Raw genomic sequence first — 21,466 nt, forward strand, 5'->3', positions numbered from 1 at the left:
TTGTGGTCGCTAGACTGTCTCCCAGGAACTTGTAAGATAATGTTTTCAAGATAACTTTGATGTTCTATTCAAACTTCCAATATCGTCAGTTTCCTCTTTTACATGACATCTTCCATTTCGACCAGATATCATTATGTCCAGTTGCATTGCTGACTTTCTGCCTTGAAGGAATCATTTTGTTGTTTGATATCTGTTTTAGTTTATTTGATTACAGCACATCTGTTTGAATGATATGATGAAATCTAATTTGCACTTCTCTTTTTAATAAGGGAAACACACTGGTGGTGCACTTATCAAATATTTATTGAATATCACATTTGAAAACATAATTAATATTAATATTTACCAAGACAAATCAAAGACAATGAATTCTCAGATCTATAAAACTGATTTCCACCCCATCTATTGATCGATGTTTGTGTCGTCTTGGAATATGAGTGTTTTTTCTCCACTAAAGACCATCACTTTTTAATTACTCACGCATTGCATCCTAATTAAGTCCAGTAAAGTATTTTAATATTATGTTTTTTTCTTAAAACTTGGCACCAAAGTGGCACATACGTTAAGTTAGGTAACTTTGGGCATCCCGAGTGGCACAACTTTGGGCATCCCTGGTTCGATCCCAGGCTGTGTCACAGCTGGCCGTGACTGGGAGACCCCTGAGGCGGTGTACAATTGTCTGGGTTAGGCCGGCTGGGATTCCCTTGTCCCATTGTGCTCTAGCAACTCCTTGCGGCGGGCCGGGCGCTTGCAAGCTGACTTTGGTCGCCAGCTTGCTTGACAGGGTCATGTTTTGTAGAACGCATGTCTCTCGACCTTCTCCTCTCCCAAGTCCATAGGGGAGTTGCAGCGATGGGACAAGACTGTAACTACCAATTGGATATCATGAAACAACAAATAATGCCAACAGTCGTATTCCTAATGCCAAAACTCTCAACCAATTATTTGTCCTTTTAACCTGAGATTGGAAAGAATTTAACCCTCAATATTGCTGCAAGTTTGTGTTCTACTTTAGACTTACCTCTGGGTTCAGCCTTTTATTAACTCAAGAGTCTGCAGACACCACCTGGGTTTTCTAAGCTTTATAGAAAAATACTCATGTAAAGTCTGTTTTTATCTAACAAACAAAGGATTCGGTAACACTTTATTTGGGTAGTCCATCTGTAGATATCAGTCACATTTCAACTATCTACCTACTAACCCTAAACTTAACCCTTTCCCTAACTTTAACCCTTATTCTAAACCTAACCGTAACCTTAGCAAACAATTGCTTATCTACAGATAGTTTGGCAATCTGTAGAGCATCTACAGATGGACATTCCGGAATATCCAGACCAAGGATTATTTTCCGTATTCAAAGGAAAAGGTCACTCAACACTATGCTACGTAGTCCTTTCATTTAAAAAGTCAGCCTTCCAGGAACACTATGCTGTAGGTCAAAGGCATAGGTAGAAATTGCTGTGTGGCTGGGCGTGAGTAAAAGTGACTGGGCCAACACTTTCCAGCAAAATAACAGCAAAAATACCCTGACATCAGTAGCGTAGTTGTGGTCCATTGAGAAGTGGGTATACTAAAATTTTGCCGAAAGAGCCTGCCTGGTGAAAAATATGAGAAACAGATATAGGCTACTCTGAATTACCTAAAATCATGGCAATGTGAAATACATCCACCATGATATCTAGAATTAAATATTAGGCCTAGCCCTTTTTGCTGATATGTTTGGGGACAGATAAACGCAGTCCCCAAACTCACTCACTTGAATCAGCAAACATAAACCTGGCCTACCAAGACAGGCATTTCTGATTTAGTCAGGAGACGATACAAACAGCAAATACATTTTCATTTAAAACAAATTTTTATTTTCAGCCATCCTGATTGGGTGGGTCAGTGTTCAATCTGGCAGGGCCTCTGCCCGGCCTGGCCCTGCCGTGGCCTTGCCTCTGCTGTAGGTACTTGACTATTGTATCTAAACTCAGCAAAAAAAGAAACGTCCCTATTTCAGGACCCTGTTTTTCAAAGATAATTCGTAAATATCCAAATAACTTCACAGATCTTCTTTGTAAAGGGTTTAAACACCGAATCCCATTCTTGTTCAATGAACCATTAACAATTTATGAACATGCACCTGTGGAACGGTCATTAAGACACTAACAGCTTACAGACGGTAGGCAATTAAGGTCACAGTTATGAAAACTTAGGACACTAAAGAGGCCTTTCTACTGACTCTGAAGAACACCAAAAGAAAGATGCCCAGGGTCCCTACTCATCTGCGTGAACGTGACGTAGGCATGCTGCAAGGAGGCATCAGGACTGCAGATGTGGCCAGGGCAATAAATTGCAATATCCGTACTGTGCCTAAGACAGCGCTACAGGGAGACAGGACGGACAGCTGATCGTCCTCGCAGTGGCAGACCACGTGTAACAACACCTGCACAGGATCAGTACATCCAAACATCACACCTGTGGGACAGGTAAAGGATGGCAACAACAACTGCCCGAGTTACACCAGGAACGCACAATCCCTCCATCAGTGCTCAGACTGTCCGCAATAGGCTGAGAGAGGCTGGACTGAGGGCTTGTAGGCCTGTTGTAAGGCAGGTCCTCACCAGACATCACCAGCAACAACGTCGACTATGGGCACAAACCCACTGTCGCTGGACCAGACAGGACTGGCAAAAAGTGTGCGGTTTTGTCTCACCAGGGGTGATGGTCGGATTTGCGTTTATCGTCGAAGGAATGAGCGTTACACAGAGGCCTGTACTCTGGAGCGGGATCGATTTAGAGGTGGAGAGTCCGTTGTGGTCTGGGGCGGTGTGTCACAGCATCATCGGACTGAGCTTGTTTTCAATGCAGGCAATCTCAACGCTGTGCGTTACAGGGAAGACATCCTCCTCCCTCATGTGGTACCCTTCCTGCAGGCTCATCCTGACATGACCTTCCAGCATGATAATGCCACCAGCCATACTGCTCATTCTGTGCGTGATTTCCTGCAAGACAGGAATGTCAGTGTTTTGCCATGGCCAGCAAAGAGCCCGGATATCAATCCCATTGAGCACGTCTGGGACCTGTTGGATCGGAGGGTGAGGGCTAGGGCCATCCCCCCAGAAATGCCCGGGAACTTGCAGGTGCCTTGGTGGAAGAGTGGGGTAACATCTCACAGCAAGAACTGGCAAATCTGGTGCAGTCCATGAGGAGGAGATGCACAGCAGTACTTAATGCAGCTGGTGGCCACACCAGATACTGACTGTTACTTTTGATTGTTGACCCCCCCCCCCTTTGTTCAGGGACACATTATTCCATTTCTGTTCATCACATGTCTGTGGAACTTGTTTAGTTTATGTTTCAGTTGTTGAATCTTGTTATGTTCATACAAATATTTACACATGTTAAGTTTGCTGAAAATAAACACAGTTGACAGTGAGAGGACGTTTCTTTATTTGCTGAGTTTAGTTCTATAGAGACGTCTTGTAGAGAAAGCAATCCCATAGGCAATCTCTTACTGATACTTACCATATAAGAGTAGGTCAATTAAGAGTTTCTTCCCCTTCTTGGTACATAAGGGCAGAAGTGCATAGAGTAGAAAAGGAAGAATGTTAGAGCTTTGTTCATGTCTGGTCAGTGGAGTGAACTGAAGGCTGTGAAGGTTCTTTTCAACTTCTTGGCTGTAGGCCTCCGGTAGCCTCCCTTTGCCTGGCTGTAAACATGAGATGCATTGCCTTTTCCTCTCGCTCACTGTGCCTGCACTGATAAAGCCAGCAATTGTGCCTCTTATTTAAAGGATCATCCATCACTGGGAACATTTTTATAACGCCTTATTCCTTCCCCCCTAACCTGATTTGCCTCACAATATCAGCCCCTATCCCATTGAAAATTAAGTTGCCACTTTACTCCATGCTTGCTTATGAAATATAAAGGTCATGTTTTTTTTCATACAGTCCATGGGGAAAGTCAAATTGTCACGCATTCCCAAACACGACTTGCGGTTGGTGGATCGTGACTGCGGTGATGTGAGAATATCTTAAGAGACATACATGCATACGTCAGTGCTTTGTATTATGGTGAAGAAGGCCCCAACTCATTTCAAATGGTGCCCCTTACATGTCATATATTATGTTTTCATTTGTGTTCTGTCAGTGTGCTCTCCATTTTGTGTTGAAGCTACAGTATGGTTTATGACCTGTTCAATGGATGTGTGGGGGTGTAAACCTGTGGGTATGAGAAGAGGAAAGGACCAAAGAGATAAGGAGAGAGAGAAAAGGGAGAGCGAAAGGAAGGAAGGGAGGGAGAAATGGAGATCTGGGGACTCTGATTAAAGGCGATAGTGGCCACCTGTGTGCGTTTGTCAGCATAATCGGCCCATTACTCACATCCTGACAGATGCATTGAGAGAGGGAGACAGCCCTCACTGGTGCACATACACACACACACACACACACAGACACGGCCCACAAAGTCAAACAGAGGAATGGATCCCATAACAGAGGACATCTAGAAACACATGAAGAACAAGGAGCGGAATCATTTAATCAAAAGAATTTGGATATTTGGTTGCCTTCATAAAGGGACCCGACCTAATCGATAGCACACTGGTTTGAGATAGAGCCCTCTGCCCCCTTCTCTGTGTTTGACAGTGCATGCAAACAATGTCTGTATCACTAATGGCACCCTATTCTCTTTATACTGCACTACTTTTAACCAGGGCACTTAGGGACTCTGGTCAAAAGTAGGGCACTTTAAAGTGAATAGGGTGCTATTTGGGATTCAGCCAACAACTCACGTGTCAGTGCCGACAGCTCACATACAGTTGAAGTCGGAAGTTTACGTACACTTAGGTTGTAGTCATTAAAGCTCGTTTCAACCACTCCACAAATTTCTTGTTAACAAACTACAGTTTTGGCAAGTCGGTTAGGACGTCTACTTTAATTTTTCCAACAATAGTTTACAGACAGATTATTTCACCTATAATTCACTGTCAGAATTCCAGTGGGTCAGAAGTTTACATACACTAAATTGACTGTGCCTTTAAACAGCTTTGAAAATTCCAGAAACTGATGTCATGCCTTTAGAAGCCTTTAGAAGCTTCTGATAGGCTAATTGACATCATTTGAGTCAATTGGAGATGTACCTGTGGATGTATTTCAACTTCAAACTCAGTGCCTCTTTGCTTGACATCATGGGAAAATCAAAAGAAAGACCTCAGAAAAAGAATTGTAGACCTCCACACGTTTGGTTCATCCTTGGGAGCAATTTCCAAACGCCTGAAGGTACCACGTTCATCTGTACAAACAAAAGTACGCAAGTATAAACAGCATGGGACCACGCAGCTGTCATACCGCTCAGGAAGGAGACAGGTTCTGTCTCCTAGAGATGAACTTACTTTGGTGCAAAAGTGTAAATTAATCCCAGAACAACAGCAAAGGACCTTGTGAAGATGCTGGGGGAAACAGGTACAAAAGTATCTATTTCCACAGTAAAACTAGTCCTATATCGACAGCAAGGAAGAAGTAAAACGAGTCCTATATCGCTCAGCAAGGAAGAAGCCACTGCTCCAAAACCGCGATATAAAAGCTGGACTACGGTTTTCAACTGCACATGGGGACAAAGATCGTACTTTTTGGAGAAATGTCCTCTGGTCTGATGTATCAAAAATAGAACTGTTTGTCCATAATGACCATTGTTATGTTTGGAGGAAAAAGGGGGAGGCTTGCAAACCAAAGAACACCGTCCCAACCGTGAGGCACGGGGGTGGCAGCATCATGTTGTGGGGGTGCTTTGCTGCAGGAGGGACTGGTGCACTTCACAAAATAGATGGCATCATGAGGAAGGACAATTATGTGGATATATTGAAGCAACATCTCAAGACATCAGTCAGGAAGTTAAAGCTTGATCGCAAATGGGTCTTCCAAATGGACAATGACCCCAAGTATACTTCCAAAGTGGTGGCAAAATGGCTTAAGGACAACAAAGTCAAGGTATTGGAGTGGCCATCACAAAGCCCTGACCTCAATCCTATAGAAAATCTGTGGGCAGAACTGAAAAATCATATGCGAGCAAGGAGGCCTACAAACCTGACTCAGTTACACCAGCTCTGTCAGGAGGAATGGGCCAGAATTCACCCAACTTATTGTGGGAAGCTTGTGGAAGGCTACCTGAATCGTTTGACCTAAGTTAAAGAATTTAAAGGCAATCCTACCAAATACCAATTGAGTGTATGTAAACTTCTGACCCACTGGGAATGTGATGAAAGAAATAAAAGCTGAAATAAATCATTCTTGCTACTATTATCCTAACATTTTACATTCTTAAAATAAAGTGGTGACCTAAGACAGGGAATTGTTACTAGGATAAAATGTCAGGAATTGTGAAAAACTGAGTTTTAATGTGTTTGGCTAACTTCAACTGTATGTTAATGCAGCGTGTCATCAGTTTATTTTTTTAAATATGGAAAAAGACAAGGCGACCTCATCCCAGGCTGCGTCTCAAATGGTAGCCCATTCCCTATATAGTGCAGGGCCCATAGAGCTTTGGTCAAAAGTAATTCACTATATAGGGAATAGGGTGCCATTTTGGATGCTATCCAAAACAAGGGCTGGTTAATGGCCCCAGAGTAATAGGCATCTGTGGATAAACACAAGGTCATGGAGTACCCACTCACTGGAACAAGTGGAAGAACTGCATAAATGCGTTAGCATTTAGGAGCAACCAACCTCTGTCTTTTAATGTAAACTTTGCTAAGGTTTGGTTCAAGTGTCTATGTATGTAATGCTTTGAACATGATCCTTTGTCTTTGTGTGTGTGTTTGTGCATTTGTGTGTGCGTATGTGTTGTCTATGTCCGCACATGTGTGATAATGATGATGATGATGATGAGCCTGCAGGTGAAACAATGCTTCCTCTAGGGATGTTCTGCCTGTCTACATTTCTCTGCGTACAGGGACCCTCTCTCCCTCCCACACCCCTGCCTCTATCTCATCATCGCATCACCACCAACTACCAGGGGATGAGAGTGTGGGAGTTCTCCTTCTTCTCTAGCTTTTCTCTTATTCTTTTTTAAGAATATTAATAGGTGCAAAAAAAGACCGATTTGTAGATGAAAGGGATTCCATTTAGGACGTCTTCTTTTTGAAAAGTGCATCAATCCCCCTTCCCCAAACACAAACTAAAAGGGAAGTTGAACGTTTCCCCACAGGGGGCCACAGAGCCCCGTCCAATTATTCACCTCACTCCCACTCGCTCTCATTACCGGATGGGAAACGATGAATGGATAAACACTAGCCAGAGTGAGCCATGGGACTACAAAACACTGGCGTACAGGCCTGGGTCATGTTCATTAGGGCATGCAGCAGAAAATCAAGCATTACTGAAGTCCAGGTAGCGAGGGACCATGTTTCGGTCTGTTTTATTTTGTTTGGTGCCTAATGAACATGGCACTGATATCTTAGTTTCTAAACACTCAATCACATTATTACATGAGTCATGGATTTGGAGTTGATTGATTGATTTATCTGACAAAAATACAAGTATACACACATTTTAAAAAGTTGACAGTGATATTAAAGTAAATTACTTACTTCCATTGTGGTACAGACATAGATACATTTCATAGATACAGACATGCAAATGATTATATGGTTGTCATCAACCAGCTTTTGACATTAGATTTAAAATAAGTTTTGGTAGGTATAGCTTTAAGTTGTTGTGGTAGTTTGATCCACTCAACAGCGTTGGTATATAGAAAGGTGTTCTTACTGGATAGACACTTAAATTTGGAACAGTCAATATTAGTCTCAAATAATTGGATAGATATCTGGGGGCTGAGTCAGTAATAGTTCTGTGGACCAGACCAAGATGAATTAATACAACCCTTTTTTCTCTACAGACAGCCAGCCTAGCTGTAAAGGAATATGAGCTCAAGACTATTTGGTTGGATTCCATTTTTTATACATATTTGCCTCATTCATTCATTTCTATTTCAATAATTTCCTAATTTGGATTGAATCCTGAACCCATACCCAAGGCTAAAAAAGTATAGCTTGTATGCATACTGTATATACACAACCGACCTGAACTACTCTGCACACAGTTAGAGCTTGAATGAAAGGAACAACTTGACTGGCTGAATGTTCTTGAACAAGCATCCGCCTTTTTGTATTATTGTCACTTTTGAACAGAGGGAATCACAAAAGCTGAGCTGTAACCAGGGGGTCTTTTTATTCCAGGAGTGGGAAAGCAGCACTCTCTTTTCTCTCTCTCTCGCACTGTCTGTGTCTGGAGGGGTGCAGTACTGAGCCATTTGTTTATATCTATCACTTTTTACATTCTCTGCCTTTGATCCCAGTGTCTGTGTGCTCTCGTCTGACTTCCGCTGTGAACGCTATTATCTGATAAGGGAGGCCACCAAATTTGTCCTTGCTTTGTTCCCACTGTGTCCCCACTGTTTCTTTCAAGGGGGTGATTGCTGTCAGCCCGCCAACACACACAAACTAACTGCTTTAATCCATGGTGAGCCCAAGTGCAGGAACCTATCTGATCAATTGAAATGGTCAATTAGCCACATAGTGATTATGGGGCACAGTGTTTTGTCTTCTACATCCTATTGGATGTAGTTTAATTGCTATCTCTTCTCCCCTTCTCTCTCATTTGCATTCTCTTCCTTTCCCTCTCACTCTTTCTTCATCCCATTTTTCTCTGTTTCTCTTTTGGCGCTCCTCACTTTGGCCTTACTGCGATCTACCCTTCAATTGTAGGGGGCAGTCAGATTTAGGTTGCATGCCAAAAAGGCTCTGCTTGCCTTTGTAAAACCATAGACTTCCTGTGTTGATTAACAGCAATTCATTTTTAACCAACTACTATGGTGAAGTCCAGGTTAAGCACACATTCAAACTGCCACAAATCCATCTATTTATTAATCTATTTTTTTTAACAGTAACATAGTCCCGACAGCATAAGGGAATGCCATAGGTCTTGTTCCGTGCAAAGCTCTTTCTCAAATCTGTTGTATATATGAGAAATGTCCGGAAGTATATAGAGAAACAGAAAGCTATGAGAATGTACCCATCAATCATCCTCGGTCTGTCAGTGCAGACCAGAGTGTTGTGGAACTGAGCCGGTGTTGGGGAGTAGCTCTATTTTACGCTCAATAAGGAGACAGATGTGCCATGATGGAGTAGAGGTCTCAGGGTCTTCACAGCTGCCAGCGTTATTACAGAGGGTAGAGAGAGCGCCGTTTATGCCATGGCCAAACCAGACAGAGATGGGCAACAGGATATTACAGCTTTAACAGGAAGTAAACATAGGGAGTGGATTGGAGGCTTCCCTGTGAAAGCATTCACCTTTAACCTTTAATAATAAACTCCCTGTTTGGGGGATAGACAGCAAATCCATTTTCCAATTGACTGGGCAACGAGGAATCAACATCGGGTAAATGGGTTAAACTGTATGTTGTCTGCAAGTGAAAGCTGTGCAAATGAAAGCTTGTTGTATCGGCATCTTAACACAGATATCCGTTAATGGACGCTAAAGGACAATTTGGCATAAATTAGGCGGCAGTGACAGATTTGCCCCTGTGATCTTTATACAGGAATGCAAAAATAGCACACAGTCCATATGGCCTCCCTTGTGCAGCCTGTTAACCAGACAAACACTCTCTTCTTAGCAAATTTTTGCTGTCAAGTTTGCCGCATTGTCATGTTCTCTGTACAGTTGAGATTATCCAGAGAAGGACAAACAACTCCATTTAAGTCCCATTACACCATGGGATATCATGTGCTCATGTATTTATTGGAGTCCTTCTGACAGACTGTATATTTGAATATTCATCCTTGTCAATGTCTCAGTCAGTTAGAAACATAAATATATATTATATATTTTGATTTGTTTAACACTTTTTTGGTTACTACATGATTCCATATGTTATTTCATTGTGATGTCTTCACTATTATTCTACAATGTAGAAAATAGTAAAAATAAAGAAAAACCCTTGAATGAGTAGGTGTTCTAAAACTTTTGACTGGTGCTGTACATGCCTACTCGTGAGGTATTCAGAATCCAAAATGGTTACCAGGCGAGTCTTAACAGGGCCCATTAGTGAAAAGTGAGCAATACATGATGAGCAAGACTCTTTTCAGTTCTTTGAGTCAACAAATCAAAAGATTTCAAACCGATAAATAGTTTGTGGCTGGAGGAATGGCACCTTTCATGTTATGACTTTCTGTCTTCTAACACTTTGTAACACTTTCATCTTATCTTATGATACAATTCACTGCGTCATAACAAAGTTATGTCAGTAATCATTGTTTAACATTTCATGGCCCTTTTTGCTTACTTGTGCCTCCAATGTTTGGTTAATGCTATAGTATGGTTTTACTGTACGCACTCAAGTAGATTGTTATTTTAACTGCAAGGTTGATATTTTCACTGTGTGTGTGTGTGTGTGTGTGTGTGTGTGTATGTGTGTGTGTGTGTGTGTGTGTGTGTGTGTGTGTGTGTGTGTGTGTGTGTGTGTGTGTGTGTCCACACTGGCCTGCAGCAATGTTTGATAGTGTGTGTGATGTGATTTCAGGGCCTGACCGAAGGACAGGCGGCCCCATGGGAGACCGCCAAGAAGGATGACAACCGCAACAAGAACCGATACGGCAACATCATCGCTTGTGAGTACTGAAGTGATACAGATACTGAGCTAGACAAGTGTGTTTGGTGTATTTGCTCAAGTCTTTTCAGAGCTCAGGAGTCTCCTGTACTCATAGTAGACTTGAGCTAGACATGTTCTACTCCTTTGAAATGGTTAAATCTTCTCTCATAAGAGAAGACATTTGCAACCGTTTAAAGTTGTTGTAATTATGCCGCAGACTCTGAAAACAGTGGAGTCTACGAGGCTGTCAACGCTGTCATATTGTTAGAGAACCCAAGGCCCCATTTAATGTGATACAAGAAAAGCATATTGTCCCAAGGACATAATACTTTTTTTAGTAAGGGTTTAGATGTCACTGGCGAGACACTTCCTACAAATGAAGGTTTTTAAATAAAACATTGCTCTAAAATGAAAAAGCTTGTCACATGCTGATAGCCAACAGGAATTATGATACATTTGCTGTTAGTCAAAACGTTTTAATTACATGGGCTTGTAATGGAAACTGTCCATCTTACTGCATGCTCCTCATTAAAGTTTGGTAAAACCACAGAGTACAGTAGGTATCTTCATTTAACATAAGTCTGCCAAGAGCAATCGACAGTTAATTGTTAGACCCCAAAAAATGCCTTTTAGAAAGTTTCACTCTGCGAACTTGAACAGTCACTGTGTAACAGATTGTTATCTGATCTGGAAAAGGGAAGCACTTTCAATTACATTTCTTCTTTGCTCCCCCCCACACTGTGTAAACATAAAGCCTCCCATATGGTCATTTATAATTCAGTAGACATTGCTACCAAAATAAACAGAGTTATTGGCAAACATTTACATATCAGAGAGACTGGAGGAATTGGTGGCGGTCCTGTAAAGCAGAGCTGCCCACCAGAACCACTCAAAACACAAATCTTTTAGATTCCTTTCTGTTCTTTAAATTGTCTTTATCCTCTTTTCCAGAATAGTCCCTTGCTGCAGAGTGTGTTTGGGGAGTTCTTAAAGCTGAGTACATACAGTAAAACGCTATTGGCAGACTTATCAGCTTTGCACACCCTTGGCATTCGCTCAACCAGCTTCACCTGGAATGCTTTTCCAACACTCTTGGAGTTCCCACTTATACTGAGCACTTGTTGGCTGCTTTTCATTCACTCTGTGTGGTTTTTATTTAATTACAATGGAGTACTGGTTGCTATCGCTAGTAGGTATTTTTAGAGAGGACCACATCTCCACATCATGTTGCAGTTGGGTCAATGTATGGGACACCCTTTGAAATGAAGTTGAAGGAAATTTCACTGAGTCAGGCAGACCGTTGTCATCACATACAGTAGGCCTGTAACTTTTTTGGTATATTGCATATGGTTATTGATTTCTCAAGTAAATAGAACTTTGGTTTACAAGAAACTAGAGGGAGCAAAGATGTTTAGCTGTCAAGAAAATAGTATTTTCACATTGAAGGGTAAAGAATCAACATCATTTGATATTCCTGGTCATTACAATGATATCCTCTCTTTCCAGGAAAAGCAATCGAGAAGGCTTTGCCTGATGCAATCTGATTCAGACATGAACCAATACTGCACTATTGCCATTGACTGAGGCAACAACACAACCCCCACTGAGTTATGAGTGTTGTGCGCTTTTTACCCAAACTGTCACTCACTAGAGTCAGCTTGTGTTTGGAATCATGCGTAACACCTTCAGAAGGTGTTGTGTGAAGGAGTGCTCCCGGAATGATAAGTATCCCAGTTCATTTCCAAAAAAAGAGGTAACTGCCACTCTCTCGGCTCACCGGTAGTCGATTCAGTTCAAGTTAGGCTGCATATGTGTGCACGTCTGTCAAAGCGCAAGCTCTTCGGAAGTTGCTCATATCTTAACTGCCATTTAATTCCCGGCACGTAGCGTTGAAGTATCTTCAGAGGTTCTCTTGAAGTCGTTGCCGTAGAAATCCCTTGATGTATTGACCAAAGACTGACGATTAGCATTCGCTTGACTCTCTACTTCCCCAATGTTTACTGGGTGCTTTTTTGCACCTGGCATTGATGTGAAGAAAAGAAACTCTCAGGAAGCATTGATTACATTTCCACAAGACAAACAGGCTCCAATTCAGTAAGGTTATTAAATGCTGGGTGTTAACAACTATATGATGTAATTGGGTATAATTACAAATTATTATTATTATTAATAGGATGTAATTAATGCTTAAGCGCTACAATATATATGATTGACAAATTTATTAGACCTAAAAACATTCTTATTTAAAGGAACCCACTATGATATATCGTACTGTATGGCTGCCGTCTTAAGCGCTCCGACCCAACTTTGCTATTTTGTGATTATTTTGGTGTTTATCTTTACTTTGATTACACGAAATGTATCCTTTATATTTCTTATGATCATCAAAAACTTTTGAACATCAGATCGTTAGTTACTAACCTCCATTTCTGCTTCAACTTCGAATCGGCTCTTTATGTACATCTGATCCAGTAGTGTAAAGTACTTAAGTAAAAATACTTGGATGACCACCTAGTAAAGACATCAACACTATGAAATAACACATTTGGAATCATGTAAATTAGTATCCAAAATAGTTACAGCTTTGCACACTCTTGGCATTCTCTCAACCAGCTTCACCTGGAATGCTTTTCCAACAGTCTTGAAGGAGTTCCCACATATGCTGAGCACTTGTTGGCTGCTTTTCCTTCACTCTGTGGTCTGACTCATCCCAAACCATCCCAATTGGGTTGAGATCGGGTGATTGTGGAGGCCAGGTCATCTGATGCAGCACTCCATCACTCTCCTTGGTAAAATAGCCCTTACACAGCATGTAGTTGTGTTGGGTCATTGTCCTGTTGAAAAACAAATGATAGTCCCACTAAACGCAAACCAGACGGGATTGTGTATTTCCTGCAGAATGCTGTGGTAGCCATGCTGGTTAAGTGTGACTTGAATTCTAAATAAATCTCAGACCGTGTCCAGCAAAGCATCCCCACACCATCACAACTCCTCAATGCTTCGCAGTGGGAACCACACATGAGGAGATCATCTGTGATGGACTGTAATTTCTCTTTGCTTATTTGAGCTGTTCTTGCCATAATATGGACTTGGTCTTTTACCAAATACAGCTATCTTCTGTATACCACCCCTACCTTGTCACAACACAACTGATTGTCTCAAACGCCAGAAGAAGGAAAGAAATTCCACAAATTAACTTTTTAACAAGGCACACCTGTTAATTGAAATGCATTCCAGATGACTACCTCATGAAGCTGGTTGAGAGAATGCCAAGAGTATGCAAAGCTGTCATCAAGGCAAATGGTGGCTACTTTGAAGAATCTCAAATATAAAATATATTTTGATTTGTTTAAAAAAATTTTGGTTACTACATGATTCCATTTGTTTATTTCATAGTTTTGATGTCTTCACTATCATTCTACAACATAGATAATAGTAAAAATAAAGAATAACCCTTGAATGAGTAGCTGTGTGCAAACCTTTGACTGGTACTGTATGTCATTGACTGTTGCCAACTATAGCCCCATAGACTCTAAAACATGAACGCCTTTAAAGACTGGTATAACTCAGTTATTTCATACCCATGCTTAAAATACATTTACCCAGTGAAAGATGGGCCAATGGAAAGACAAGACTAGGATATTGTCAGGAGTGACTTTTCATTTTTTTCTAGATCAAAGGAATGCACCGCCATTTCATTTTACACCCAACATGCGTTTTCTGTCTGGTATGAAGTTATATAATTCCTATGTTGTTCAAAACCATTACATTCACTTCAACAGGCAAGTTACACAACTATATTGTGGTATTCAGTGTATTTTCACACTTTACTGACCTGTAACACAGGATAAATGATGAAACAGGAGAACATGGCTACTCTTTGAAAGGTTCTCCCAATTATGAGAACACAGGATCGCATATAGTCCCAGTGCAAAGCAAACAGGTCATACTGCCCCCTACTGGCCAACAGTAGTATAAACACATCGAAATAGCTTTTCACTAAAGGGATTCTTTCCCAATACAAAGAACAATACATAAAAACAAACAAATACACTTCATCACCGCACTCCCTCTCTTGCTCTTGGTCCTCATCGTTGTAAGTCACCTTGATTTAGCACCTGTGTGTTTCTTCATGACAGTAGCTAAAGCAAGGAGCTATAGCAGCACACAAGTAGACTACAAATGCATCCTGGGGTGGGCGTGCCCTGAGCTCGTGAAGTGAGTGATACTGGAGTGAAATTGGAGCGAGCGACAAGGCAGACGCTCCAGCATTTGGGAATTCCGCTCCAAAGCTCCAGTCAAATTGGGCACGCTCTGCTCCAGCTCCGCTGACATACTCTGATCCTGACTGGTTGTATCACCGTCTGGTATTGCAACTGCACCACCCGCGACCGGAAGACCCTACAGAGGGTGGTTTAGATGGCCCAGCCCATCACTGGGAGCGAGCTCCCAGCCATCCAGGATGTACAGTACATGCCAGGCGGTGTACGAGAAAGGTCTGAAAATTTGCAAAAGACTCCAGCCACCCGAGACATGTATGTTTCTCCATGCTCCCTACCGGCAGGCAGTACCGGTGCCTCAAGGTTCAAACAAACAGACTCCTAAAGAGCTTCTAATTCCCTGGCCATAAGACTGTTAAATGGCTAACAACTACTGCTTTCTCTTTCCCACAGACAATCCACACTGACTCTATGCCCGTCCACAGGTCTCTACCCACTCAAACACAAACTACACTGCTGCTAAAATTATTATTGAATAGATTTATTACTCCATTACGCTGCTGTCCATAGACTGATTGCCATTACCATTAGTATTTATCCTGCTTCTGGTCACTTACTCCTGTTTACATGTACAGTATTTATTACCATTAGTATGTATATTACCGTAAGTTTTTATATATTCCTGCTACCAGTCACTTTTCAACCCTGTTTCCAAATATATATTACTACCAGTCACTTTATGTGTAAACCCACCTCAACCACATTAGTACCCCTGCACATTGAATAAGGTACTGGCACTGACCTGAAAAAAAGCATTTTTATTACATTACATTTTCTATTGTCAATATTATTATCACTGCATTGTTGGAAAAAAGCTATCAATGTAAGAATTTCACTGTACTGTTTTACACCTGTTTTTTCAATGACGGTAGGCCATCATTGTAAATAAGAATTTGATCTTAACTGACTTGACTAGCTAAATAAGGGTTAAATGAAAATAAAAAAACACCTGTTGTATCAAATTTTATTGGTCACATACACGTGTTTAGCAGATGTTATTGCGGGTTAGGGTTGTATTTCTAGCTCCAGCAGTGCGGTAATATCTAAAGCTTGGTCGCAAATGGGTCTTCCAAATGGACAATGGCCCCAAGCATACTTCCAAAGTTGCGGCAAAATGGCTTAAGGACAAAAAAGTCAAGGTATTGGAGTAGCCATCACAAAGCCCTGACCTCAATTCTGTTGAAAATTTGTGGGCAGAACTGAAAAGCGTGTGCGAGCAAGGATGCCTACAAACCTGACTCAGTTACACCAGCTATGGCCAGAAAAATGGTCCAAAATTCACCCAACTTATTGTGAGAAGCTTGTGGAAGACTACCCGAAACGTTTGACCCAAGTTAAACAATTTAAAGGCAATGCTACCAAATACTAATTGAGTGTATGTAAAATTCTGACCCACTGGGAATGTGATGAAAGAAATACAATCTGAAATAAATAATTCTCTCTACTGTTATTCTGACATTTCACATTCTTAAAATAAAGTGGTGATCCTAACTGACCTAAGACAGGGAATTTTTACTAGGATTTAATGTCAGGAATTGTGATAAACTGAGTTTAAATGTATTTGGCTAAGGTATATGTATACTTCCGACTTCAACTGTACATATGAGATGAGTAATGCAAAATATGTAAACATTATTCAATTGACCAGTGTTCCATTAAAGTGGCCAGTGATTTCAAGTCTGTGTATATGGCAGCTGCCTCTAATGTGCTAGTGATGGCTATTTAACGGTTTGATGGCCTTGAGAGAGAAGCTGTTTTTCAGTCTCTCGGTCCCAGCTTTGATGCTCCTGTACTGACCTCGCCTTCTGGATAATAGCGGGGGAAACAAGCAGTGACTTGGGTGTTTGTTGTCCTTGATGATCTTTTTGGCCTGTAATATCGAGTGCTGTAGGTGTCCTGGAGGGCAGGTAGTTTGCCCCCGATGATGCATTGGGCAGACCGCACCACCCTCTGGAGGACTCTGCAGTTGCGGGCGATGCAGTTGCCATACCAGGTGGTGATACAGCCTGACAGGATGCTCTCAATTGTGCATCTGTAGAAGTTTGTGAGGGTTTTAGGTGACAAGCCAAATTTCTTCAGCCTCCTGATGTTGAAGAGGCGCTGTTGCGCCTTTTTCACCACACTGTCTGTGTGAGTGGACCATTTCAGTTTGTCAGTGACGTGTACGCTGAGGAACTAGAAGCTTTCCACCTTCTCCACTTCGGTCCCGTTGATGTGGATTGGGGGTTGCTCCCTCTGCTGTTTCCTGAAGTCCACAATCAGCATTTTTGTTTTGTTGACATTGAGTGAGAGGTTATTTCCTGGCACCACACACCCAGGGCCCTCACCTCCTCCCTGTAGGCTCTCGTCATTGTTGGTAATCAGGCCTAATACTGTTGTGACGTATGCAAACTTGATGATTGAGTTGGAAGTGTGCGTGGCCACGCAGTCATGGATGAACAGGGAGTACAGGAAGGGGCTGAGCACGCACCCTTGTGGGGGCCCAGTGTTGAGGATCAGCGAAGTGGAGGTGTTTCCTACCTTCACCACCTGGGGGTGGCCTGTCAGGAAGTTAGGTTGTCCGGAAGCAAGACGTCGGTGTCTGCGACTTGGCTGGTTTTCCTTTTGTAGTCCATGATTGTCTGTAGACCCTGCCACATACGTCTCATGTCTGAGCCGTTGAATTGCGACTCCACTTTGTCTCTATACTGACGTTTTGCCTGTTTGATTGCATTACGGAGGGAATAACTGCACTGTTTGTATTCGGCCATATTCCCAGTCACCTTGCCATGGTTAAGTGCGGTGGTTCGCACTTAGAATCCTGTGCACGTGGCGAATAAAACTTGAAACTTGACCCTTAGACTATCTAGCTTACAAAAGAGTCTAATATAACTTCCTACAGTATATTTTAACAGTACATTTATATATTACCTATTGGGCAAAGACCCCCACCTCCTTTTCTTACTAATACACTTCCTTGGCTGTAATCCACTCCCGATCTGAATGATACTGTACTTGTCCAAACATGGACTTCTCGTTGAATGGGGTCAACAGTTAGTGTCATTGATGAACACTCCGCATCTCTCAGGTACACCTCTTGGCAGTCTAATCTCTGAACTGTAGAATAGGGTTAAACCGGATCATCCAACTACCAGCATGCTGCACAAACAACATTCTGTCAGTTTGACAGTGGAACCTCCAGGAGGTCTGACTTTAATAGGTTAAATCAACCCTGTTAAACTCTGAGCAGTTGTTTTGGACCCAGTACCGTGAAATATCATTTGAAAGCTACAGCCCTTGTCTTTTTGTAAATCTGCTCGCAATATTCTGCTCGCAATATTGGAATTTAGCCTCCCACTGCCTCCACATAAAGGCCATAAATCATGCACTATGGTCATATTCTTAGAGTATGCAATGTTGCTAAATTCACCTTAAGTGTAAACATTTAGTTTGCATGGAAAGGGTACACCTTGATGGTCATTGTAAAGCAATGCATTTCCTTCTCCAACTTGTGTGCATCCTCCACATGCACCGTTGATCTATCACAGATGTCTACAGTAGGAAAAGTACATGGGAAAAGAGGTTTGAAGTTTCCTCACCGGTTTGTCTTTTTTGAGATAATTTGAAAGCCCTGATTGCTTGAGTGATTTTAAGATGTCAGGCTTGAAAATCCGAGTAGCCATTATGGCACAATGTCTCACTACCCAAACCAGACACAACTAGTTCCAAGTGGCCAAGAGATATCATGTGATCTCCTATTGCTATCTCGTGGACAAACTGGGAATCAGACAGAGGATATATTTACATCAATAAATAGGTAGAGACTTCAGCTTTCTCCTCATGTCATTCCTGCAATATGAAAAATGACTTTGCACAAGCCCTGCACTTTTAAAATGGCTGTGTTCCTATGGGAATTTGCGCATGTTTAGAGCAACACCATTAGGTCATATGTGTTTGTAGGACTTTTGAAACCCACATGTATTTTATGAAGGTAGTATACAATATTATGTGTTGTTTAGAAAATGCCACCAGAAGGCGTCAGAGTTTAACAGGTTAAAGTCCATGATGCATTCAGCCACATTGACAGTTTAGTGGCAATGTATAAATTCTGTGGGGACAACATGGGCTTTAATGATTAATGGAGCTGTGACATACCATGCGTTACCAGGAGAAGGCAGGTCCCCTCGATCAGCAATTCAAATTCGATATTGTTCTGTTTTTAACGTGTCTACGTTTTTGCTGTAATCCTTCCTCCATGACATAGACTGTGAAACAGAGATTATGATCATCTGTAGGTCTCAGTAAAATACAGAATTTGATAGACAATAGTCAACGACGATAGATATCTAGTGGACAAAATCAGATATGCCTCTTACTCAAGTTCATATGGTCCAAGCTGCTCTGCAGTATTAAAGTTCTAGAAAAGTTAACATGCCCCTGCAGGCCTGCACCAAACTTTTACAAAAAGAGTTCAGCTGAGGAATCGGTAGCATAAATCAGTAATGAGTTCACAAACCTTCCGTTTGAGGACTGGGCTAGTGATGTCTTTATTGGGATTGTGCTTGAGGCGTATGGTGCTTAAGATGTATAAGTGTTATAGCCTGGAGGCATGCACAGGGAACCCTTGTGTGGGCAGGGTCCTCTGTGGCACCACAAACATCCACCCATCTTTCTACCCTTCACACAACCCCCTGCCAGCCCTCACCCAATATCCTGGCTCAGGTGTGTCATAGCTGGGATGAAAGACACATGAAATGTCCTGCTCAGTAATCCTAATGGAGGATATAAGGCATATTTTACCCCAGGTTGAGGCCTGTGCCGGCCAACCTCAGTCTCAGCCCCAGCTCCAGGCAGCATCCACACTGGAGCCTCCAGTACTTTCCCATTTATTTCACCTTTATTTAACCAGGTAGGCAAGTTGAGAACAAGTTCTCATTTACAATTGCGACCTGGCAATTGAAGCGCATCACTCTGGGCACGACTGAGGAGATGCCCCCCTGTAGCGGGCTTTTGTTGTGGAAGCTGACGGTCTTGTTTAATTACTTCTAACTCTCCGCACACAGTGCTCTATGTGGATGGGAGGAGGGCAGGAGGCATGCAAACGGCACCCTGGAATGAGGAGGTTACGTGAGATGAGAGGTAGGGAGAGGAGGGTCGCTCAGCCGACCAATGGAATTTTTTTTTTTAACTGTCATCACCCAGTAAATATAGATCAGCAAGAACATAGGCTGATTATAGGCTGATATCTCTGATAAGCGCAGATATGAAGTTATCGTCCTCAGTACATGCCTTATTGGCTGGCTGCTAGGCCTATCATCCAAGAGCATCAGATCAGTCAGGAAATGTGCTGCGGCGCTCTTACATTTGCATATCACAGATCAAAGTGAGAAGGGATCAGTGTGTTACACATCCTCCCATCATCATCAGGTCCTTTTTTTTCCTCCTCTCATGGGCCCCGCCGCCATCGCCATCACTCCCTTAATTGAGGACAGACGTTCCGCTAGCGGAACCCCTAGCCAACAGCCAATGGCATCGCACGGCGCGAAATACAAAACCAACTAAAATACCACAATTCAATTTTCTCAAACAATCAACTATTTTACACCATTTTAAAGATAAGACTCTCGTTAATCTAACCACATTGTCCAATTTCAAAAAGGCTTTACAGCGAAAGCAAAACATTAGATTATGTTAGGAGAGTACATAGACACAAATAATCACACAGCCATTTTCAAAGCAAGCATATATGTCACATAAACCCAAACCACAGCTAAATGCAGCACTAACCTTTGATGATCTTCATCAGATGACACTCCTAGGACATTATGTTATACAATACATGCATGTTTTGTTCAATCAAGTTCATATTTATATCAAAAAACAGCTTTTTTTTACATTAGCATGTGATGTTCAGAACTAGCATACCCACCGAAAACTTCCGGTGAATTTACAAAATTACTCGTTGACAAAATACATAACAGTTATTTTAAGAATTATAGATACAGAACTCCTTTATGCAATCGCTATGTCCGATTTTAAAATAGCTTTCGGCGAAAGCACATTTTGCAATATTCTGAGTACATAGCTCGGCCATCACAGGCTAGCTAATTTGACACCCACCAAGTTTGGGGCTCACTAAACTCAGAATTACTATTAGAAAAATTGGATTACCTTTACTGTTCTTCGTCAGAATGCACTCCCAGGACTTCTACTTCAACAACAAATGTTATTTTGGTTCCAAATAATCCATAGTTATGTCCAAATATCCCCGTCGATAGAGATGCAACAGAAGGACAACAAATTGTCAGACAGGGCACTTCCTGTATGGAATCTTCTCAGGTTTTGGTCTGCCATATGAGTTCTGTTATACTCACAGACACCATTCAAACCGTTTTAGAAACTTTAGAGTATTTTCTATCCAAATCTACTAATTATATGCATATTCTAGTTTCTGGGCAGGAGTAGTAACCAGATTAAATCGGGTACGTTTTTTATTTGGCCGTGAAAATACTATCCCAAAGAAGTTAAGGGCCCAACGAACAGAGTTGGGTCTCAGCTTTAATAGAAAAGTACAACCT

General features: G+C 41.8%; 1 protein-coding gene across 14 annotated transcripts in view; it reads left to right on the forward strand.

Annotated features, from left to right (window-relative positions):
- Nucleotides 1–21,466, forward strand: part of ptprt (protein tyrosine phosphatase receptor type T) — a 515,339-nt gene that overhangs the window by 465,540 nt on the left and 28,333 nt on the right. For all 14 annotated transcript variants that reach the window (XM_029776440.1, XM_029776442.1, XM_029776445.1 and 11 more), the window contains one exon: nucleotides 10,561–10,648. In XM_029776440.1, the coding sequence (XP_029632300.1) occupies nucleotides 10,561–10,648 (88 nt within the window). The remainder of the gene's footprint in view (nucleotides 1–10,560; nucleotides 10,649–21,466) is intronic.

This window comes from Salmo trutta, chromosome 14, assembly GCF_901001165.1.
Source record: "Salmo trutta chromosome 14, fSalTru1.1, whole genome shotgun sequence".
Taxonomy (NCBI): domain Eukaryota; kingdom Metazoa; phylum Chordata; class Actinopteri; order Salmoniformes; family Salmonidae; genus Salmo; species Salmo trutta.